Source organism: Anastrepha ludens, chromosome 2 (genome assembly GCF_028408465.1).
Source record: "Anastrepha ludens isolate Willacy chromosome 2, idAnaLude1.1, whole genome shotgun sequence".
NCBI lineage: Eukaryota > Metazoa > Arthropoda > Insecta > Diptera > Tephritidae > Anastrepha > Anastrepha ludens.
The window spans coordinates 107,978,370-107,986,463 of NC_071498.1; the positions used below are offsets into that span (position 1 = coordinate 107,978,370).

General features: G+C 33.2%; 1 protein-coding gene across 2 annotated transcripts; it reads left to right on the plus strand.

Moving 5' to 3' along the window:
• Positions 1–2,612: 2,612 nt before the first annotated feature.
• On the plus strand, positions 2,613–8,094 carry LOC128855054 (3-hydroxyisobutyryl-CoA hydrolase, mitochondrial). Of its 2 annotated transcripts, none has more exons than XM_054089641.1 (3): positions 2,613–2,765; positions 4,766–5,644; positions 7,411–8,094. In XM_054089641.1, exons 2-3 carry the CDS (start codon positions 4,766–4,768, stop codon positions 7,681–7,683), a joined length of 1,152 nt encoding a protein of 383 aa, XP_053945616.1. In that variant the 5' UTR covers positions 2,613–2,765; the 3' UTR covers positions 7,684–8,094. The 2 variants fall into 2 exon arrangements, with proteins under 2 accessions (XP_053945616.1, XP_053945617.1); XM_054089642.1 differs by lacking the exon at positions 2,613–2,765 and adding an exon at positions 2,772–2,894.

The window sequence follows — 8,094 nt, forward strand, 5'->3', positions numbered from 1 at the left end:
TATCATGTAATGTTATTTAAAATAATGGTGGTATATTTACTCCCTATTTAAGTTTGCAGTTTATAAGGTGATACAGTATCGCAGGAAATAAACATCACAAACCTACGTAAAAGAAACGACCCGGATTTATATCCAGTCAAGGATTGTCACTTCAGCAGCATTCCCAATACATGTATGGGGAATGTTTATCTTGCTACAACAACATTGATCCGAATCTATTTTTCACCCTCAGAAACTTCAAAGAGTCATAAAAGTTGGTCCACTCTGCGTCGACCCATGACATATGTATGTATGTATGTACAACCACCCATTGAGAGATCCACAATAGCTACTGCTACACCAACAACAGATCCAGAATAGGATTCAGCGAGTGCGATTGTATATGTGGAAAATCTCCCATATTTATATAGAGTCGAAATTTCCGAACATTTTCCATCATAAACTGATAAACACATCGCTCATTTGCGAAAAGAGTGTCGTGATGCAAAAACAAAAATGTTGGGAAAAACAGGTTCAAAGTTTTCAATAAGTAAAAGTAAATACATATTTTCATATAATTAGATGATGTTAATATGTAGATATCGCCATGAAACTCTTTTTTGGGTTATGACACTATTTAAGTAAATGAACGATATGTACATCCATTTATTAAGATTAATGTTGAAATTGTTTTCATATCTCAAGCGTTATCAATACGCACCTTTTCGTTAGAAAAAAAGAAGCAAAAAATGAGGTTCAACAGAAGTTTTTATGCTAATTACAACGGTGCCATTTTAGAAGGCGGTTAAAAATGGAGGAGATATTCAAAGCCTAATGTCAATTTTGTGTATAATAATATCTTCAAAAACTACTTAACCGTCCTACATAACCAAATACATTAGATACGTAATTAAAATACCTTTCTTCCTAAATTTAAAATAACTACATTTTCATATATTTTGATTTTGCAGTTTGGTATTTTGAATGACAAACAAACAAGGCAACAACAAAAACCAGGAACTTTGACATTCAGAATACGTTCCCCCGACAGTCGGTTCTACGTAGCCAGAACGACCCGGATTTATATCCGGCCAAGGACTGTCACTTCAGCAGCATTTCCCTTATATACACGGGGAATGTTTATGCTGATACAACAACAAGAACATTCAGAATACCAATTCACTAAAAAAAACAAGTAAGCTTGTCTACGAAGTTCCTTTGTATGAAGAATTATTAGAATAAACAGCTATCTCCTTCGACAAAAATATGTATTGTGGACGCAATTCAGGCACCCGTATAAACCTATAGTGTGAAAAAGCAATATATGCATCCTCATTATCAAGGAAACGACAACTTAACCTTATAAACATAATAGACATCTGTGCAAATTTAAATTCTAAACGTGTACCTATCTTTGGTTCCAAAAATCCCTCCGAACTTTTGAAAAATACCACAACAGAGAATGTCATTAAAATATATAACTTTATTAAGGCAATCGGCCTAATTGAAAGCTTGTAAAATTGTCATTTCGTCCCCTTAGTATAACAATAGCCTATGTGCTCATAGGCTATTATTTTTTTATTGAATTTTTGGATTCTCCATCGTCGATTTTATATGTGGTAAAAATTTGGTCAAATTCTAGTTCCACAAAGTCACAAAGTGGGTCAAAACGTCAGTCAAAAATAATAAATATTTACAGACATAACGAGATTTGAGTGAGAGCTACTTTCGACAAAAAGTTTGAAATTCATTTTCTCAAAACATCAAAAATTGTATAGGCTATTTTAATACTAAGGGGACGATTTATCCTAACCTTAAAACTTAAACATATTCTCAAAATTACCAAGCACCGAAGGCCCAAGCAGCAAGTGTGCTCTTTGTTTTTTTAAGTTAGTGTAATATTTTATATTATTCTAATAAATAATAATAATAGAATAAACATTCTCCAACCGCCACTTACGAACAAAACCAGCTGAAGGATATGATGTCATCCGTACCTTATATTTTTGCTTTTTATATTCAGTTGAAAATGAAGCGAAAATTGTTAAAAAATAAGACTCAATTAAGTACTTTAGATTAATAAAATATGCTCAATAAATTGAACTCATTGTTGTTTGATTAATTTAAATTACGCAAAACCGGTTTAAAGTTGAGTACTACATCTGCAAAAGTGTCGCTAATACAATATAAATTAATAAATCACTTAAAATATCGCTATTAAATCAATTGAATCAACAAAACTTATTAAGTAAATACATATGCGAGTATTTTAGTGTTTTTATTTCACTTGTTTTTACATTTATTCTATATTCTTATATTTATTTCATTTACTGTCTTGTTAAATTTAGCAATTTATCGAAGATTGATGGTAAAATAATTAATTTGAATGTGCCAATGTCTGGTAGGCATGACAATTTTCACAGAGGCTGAAGTCATTTAATTTTTAATCGGAATTTTTTAAATACATTATAGAACATTGAATTACATATGAATATTGAATATATTATATTAATTTAAAGGGCTCAATTGAGTATTTGTTTTTAATTTTTGCTCAACCTTGAGCAGAACACAAACAATAGCACAAATTTGTGGTACGTATTCCGTCACAGCGATCAGGTGTTCGTTCATTTCTTTTTTAATTTTTCACGAAATTTGCCGTAACCTTATCTCCTTCAACAATGAGCTACTAACATCAGAAGAGAATAGAAACAAAAGAAGTTCTATTATTTTTTATTGCGCAACTTGAATACGAAAACAACACGTAGAAGTACCACAATTTTAAAAACGTAAGTTGTCTAGGAACTCAAATTCATTGATTAAAAATTATTTAAAACTTGAGTAAAGCCGGATATGTTTGTAAGATAAAATAGACTTGTGCATAGGTGTAAGCAGGGTATGCACGCGTACATACATATGTAAGTATACAGTCGTGAAAGATGTGAAATGAATTTTTTAAATGAAAGTTTAACAAGGAGAATTCGTAAGACATATAAGTATATATACTCACATATGTATGTATGTGGTATATAATTAAATATATGTCCACAAATTGATTTATATCATATTACTTTTCGTAAATACATATATGTACCGATGTATTCTATCGTTCTTGTCATCTACATATGTATATATGTATGTATGTACAGCCGCTTCATGTGATGGATAAAAGATAAAGTTTTGCTCGAACTGTTGGTGTTTACAAAACGTAGATAGCGTGCATGATTTGCTTTATGTTTACTTACACACCAGTTTGCAGTCGTTTTGGCCACCACCAGGAAATACATACATATATCATACCATTGAACAAATTTACAAAATCTTTAAACTTCCATGTTTTCATGGCACGCCATTCGAAGAAGTTAAAAAAGGCATTATTCCTTGTAGCCGAATGAGCTTGTACGTGACTACCATTCGGGAGTATGAAGGCTTGCATCTCCGTGCTTGAAACAGCAAAATGATAGAAAATTTTTTCTCTAATAGCAGTCACTCCTCGGCAGGCAATGGCAAACCTCCGTGTGTACTTCTACCATTAAACCCCCTGATTTCTCAACGAAGTGGCCGGACACGAACGACCCATCGACATGGGTTAGGGCTGCGTTACTTGAAGTATTTCAATATTAACATTTCTTAAGGGGGGAAGCTGGTCTAGAATTTTGAAAAAATCGAAAAATTTTTTTTTGTCTTAAAAGGTGCTTTAGGGTCTTAGAAATAATATACCAAATGAGGGATGCCAGCAAAAATGTCTAAATGCCCAAATTTTTCATTCGACGGCAGTGCCTCGCAGGTATGCCCCGAACGCTATTTACAACTTTAAACGCGTTTTTCTCGAAATCACTTTTTTTAAACTGGCCGAAGACATAACTCGAACAAATCTTTACCGATTCTTACGAAATTTTGACAATACATTCGAAATACCTTTCTCCGGAGACGTACGTAGGATTTTTTATTTATATGACATAGTTTTTTTTTTAATCAACAATTTTATGTCGTTCTTTATAGTGAAAATTGTAACTTTTTGTTCAAACGTGCACCATTTCGCGAAAAAACAAAATATCGAAAAAATCCTACGTACGTCTCTTTCTGTTGTTATATAGAAACTAAAAAAATTGTATTTTTTGATCCAGGACAAAAATTAAGGAGTTTACGTCTTCGGCAATGGACCCACTAGAAAAAAAGGCGAACTGCTGGACAGCGGCCATTTTGAAATTAATTCAGACGAAAAATTTTGTATTTGTACCATGAAAGCTATATTATTAAACCTATTTCACAGATTTTCGATTGATTCCTTTGTTGAGTCAAAATAAATTCATAAAATATGCCCATTTTTTGCGCTCTAGACCAGCTTCCCCCCTTAATTCAATAGCTTACAATATATATATTATGTATGGAACTATGCAGACACAATTGCTTTACGATATCCCATCTACCAAGTTTTCTTTGCTAATTACTGAAATATTACATATTTTGTAACTTAGAACTAACAGTTTATTGGGTGAACGATGTTTGTACTCTGTTGTTGTTCTAGCAGTATAAACATGCTGCGGAAGTGACAGTCCTTGTCGAATATAAATCCGGTAACGTTGGACCGCCTAACGTGGGAACGACTTTATATTCGCATATGCTATATCTTTTATTTACTTCATAAGCTTGTTTAAAATTTATTAATAAGCAAAAAAAATATATTCTTTAAATTCACATGACTATTTCTTATTAAATACTTTTATATCTCATTTTCCAGTATCTTTTGTTTTCTTATTTAATACTTACATATAATCTCATTTTCCAGATGCACCCCATTCATCGAATACTTTATGCCTTCGGTCCCCGTACCTGTAGCTTACCACTACTTCTTAAGAAGACTTTAAATAGTTCAATTATGACATCTCCGATAAATGCACGCTGCAATTCTTCATTTGTGCTCGCTACTGAATCATCTGATAAGGGCTTGATTATCCTTAACCGGCCCAAAGCTTTGAATGCCCTCAATTTGGATATGGCAAGGAAAGTATATAAACATATGAAAAAATATGAGCTTACCAAATCAATGGTAATTATCAAAGGTGCTGGTGAAAAGGCTTTTTGCGCCGGTGGCGATGTACGATCCATAGTCGAAGCAGGTCCCACTGAGGAGTCCAAGGCATTTTTCCGTGAAGAATATACCTTAAATGCATTAATCGGAAATTATATTATACCGTACATTGCTCTTATTGATGGCATTACAATGGGTGGCGGAGTTGGTCTCTCCGTTCATGGCAAATACCGTGTAGCAACTGAACGTACACTCTTTGCAATGCCCGAGACAGCTATTGGGCTCTTCCCCGACGTGGGCGGCTCATATTTTTTGCCACGGTTAGAGGGAAAACTAGGCCTTTTCCTTGGCCTTACAGGGTTTCGGCTAAAAGGTGACGATGTATTAAAAGCGGGTATAGCGACGCACTACTGTGAGAGTACAAAATTAGAAGATTTACAAAACGATCTGCTTAATTGTAAGGATACCGATACAGTACCTGATATCCTTGAAAAATATAACACACCATCGAAAAAAGATTTTATTCTGAATGGAGTCATGGATAAAATAAACAAATGTTTCACTGCTGATTCTGTTGAGGAAATTGTTCAGAACTTGAAAAGTGATGGAAGCGAGTGGGCGAATAAGACTTTAGAGGTAAGATTCTTAAAAATGTAAATATGTAGTGTAAATAAATATCATACAACAGGAAAGACTATTCCTGCAATCCATTTGTCAGAACATACGAGGTGTGTTCAAAAAATAAGGTGAAGCATTCAAATTTCGTGGGCTACGTACGACTTTCGATTATTATTATTTTTTATGTTGGTACCCTCGTCTCGAAGATATGTTCACGGTTTTAGCAATATAGCATGTTTAGTTTGTTTGTGACAGGCAGAAATAAGGCAAGTGTTTTGCGTGTTCGGCGATATTTCGGACAACTTATTAATAGAACCTTTTTTATACAATATTTGAATGGATTTCAAAGAATTTACTTACGTATAGATATTATCAAACATCCATAGATGGTTAGGCATTTTATTTATTAAGAAAACTATGTTTTTTTTTATAGATTCATTTCAACAGAAAATATAGTGTTATTTCTCATAGTTAAAGAAGGCATAACTTAAAATTGGTGAAAACTAAGGTTACCATTTTGTTTCTAAAGGAAATAGGTGAAAGCAATTATATTAGATAATTCTGTGATCATAAGCAATAATCGCTTAAGTCGAAAATCATGCTTTCGAGAAAAATAATTTTGAGTCTTTATATTATTATACATAGTAGTTAATACATTCAGACAAACTGTATATTTTTATACCCGCGCACTTGTGCCCAAGGGTATTATAATTTTGTTCTACTAACGAATAAAGTGGTACCCACATTACCAAGGTAGGTTAGTATCGAAAGTATAACGGTAATTTAAAAAAATACACGTTCTTGTTTGTTTTATTTGTTTATATTACCTGCTGTAGTGACAGCTCTTGGCCGAATATAAGTCCGGGTCGTTCCGGTAACAAAAAAAATTAAGCAAAACTACTCAAATTTGGTACAAAGCTAGAAAAATCAAATACGACGGAAGTAAAATTTTACAATATGGACGTTGAGGTGGCCACTTTTGTGTAAATGCAGTTATCTCTATATCCACTTAAGTTCTCCACGTATTGCTCCCCACCTCATTTACATCCGACATAAATATAATTGAGATGTTAAAACTCAATTCCGTCCGTGCCTCTGATCCTACAAGCTATAGCTATCATTCTCTCTGAATTTGTTCGATTCCAAAAAATTAGCAGCCAGCCCAAATTAAATTTTACTGAAATGTGCCCGGATATATAAACGTCGACCCGGACCAAATTTAGCACTTCCCTAACTTTTAAAAAACATTAGGCAGTTAAGGATTTCACGTGGGTGCAGAGTTTTTTTTTAGTGAAGTACGTTACCATAGGTAACCCATTTTTTTTTCTTAAATTCACTTAAGCGATTATAGCTGTGATCATTCTTCCATTAAATTCGGTACATTTTCGCCTTTTTTGATCATGTTGGGATCATCCATTCCACACCGCAGTTTAATTAATTTATTATATTTAAGTAACGAATAGAAGTTTAAAACTATTCACACATTCCCTCCGCAGCATCAAAAAATAGTCCTCTTGTACACCCAGCGCTAGCATCATGATACGGCCCATGACATAACGCCTCCACTTTCGTAGGAAACTGTAGCTTTAGAGGTACATATCTTGAACACAGTTCAGCGCATAATTAACACTGTTAGGGCAAAATTTGGTAGAAGCAAAAAATATAGAAAATTTAGATTCGGTTAGAAAAGAAAATTTTGGGAGGTGCATCTTAATATATCCTATTTATGACTAACTAAGAGATTAACAGCAAATATGTTTGTCTAATTTAAATTTAATTAACAGACGCTTGGAAAAGTTTCGCCATTATCATTAAAAGTAACATTTCGAGAATTGGAGTTGGGTTCAAAATTGCTGTTGCCACAATGCTTAAAAATGGAGTATCGTATGGTTGTTCGCCACTTGGAAGATAGTGACTTCAAGGAAGGTGTGCGTGCCCTACTCATTGAGAAAGATCAAAAGCCCAAATGGAATCCCCCCACTCTGGAAGCAGTGACTGAGGAGCGTGTTGATTGGTTCTTCCGAAAGCTCCCTGATACCGAAGAGCTGAAATTGTAACAATGATATTGAATTCCTAATCAGTTTGAAAAGTCAATTAAAGATCATAAGCTAGAACTCCACATCAGTCCTTTCAGGCGTTGCCACGTACACCGCATAGCTTTATGTCTTACAATTTAATATATTTTATAGTTTTATATGCCTTATAATTCTATGTATTTTATAATTTTTTTTTTATTATAATAGAATTTTTTAATTCGAAAGTTTACAACCTATATTTTATATAAATAACATTAATACATATTTCTTTTGACATAAGATAATAATTATCCTACAAAAACTATGTCCACCTATAAAACTCAACACAAAAAAGTGTGAACATATACTTATAGTATACAACGGTTAATGAATGCATTTATTTAGAAATTACGATATTAAATAAAATACAATTTTTTATGCCTATAAGTGTCA

Excerpts from the sequence above, each read along its gene's own strand:
- LOC128855054 (XM_054089641.1), top strand. The coding sequence starts at position 4,766 with ATGCACCCCATTCATCGAATACTTTATGCCTTCGGTCCCCGTACCTGT. Across the intron at positions 5,645-7,410 it reads GGGCGAATAAGACTTTAGAG|ACGCTTGGAAAAGTTTCGCC; the intron begins GTAAGATTCTTA and ends TTTAATTAACAG.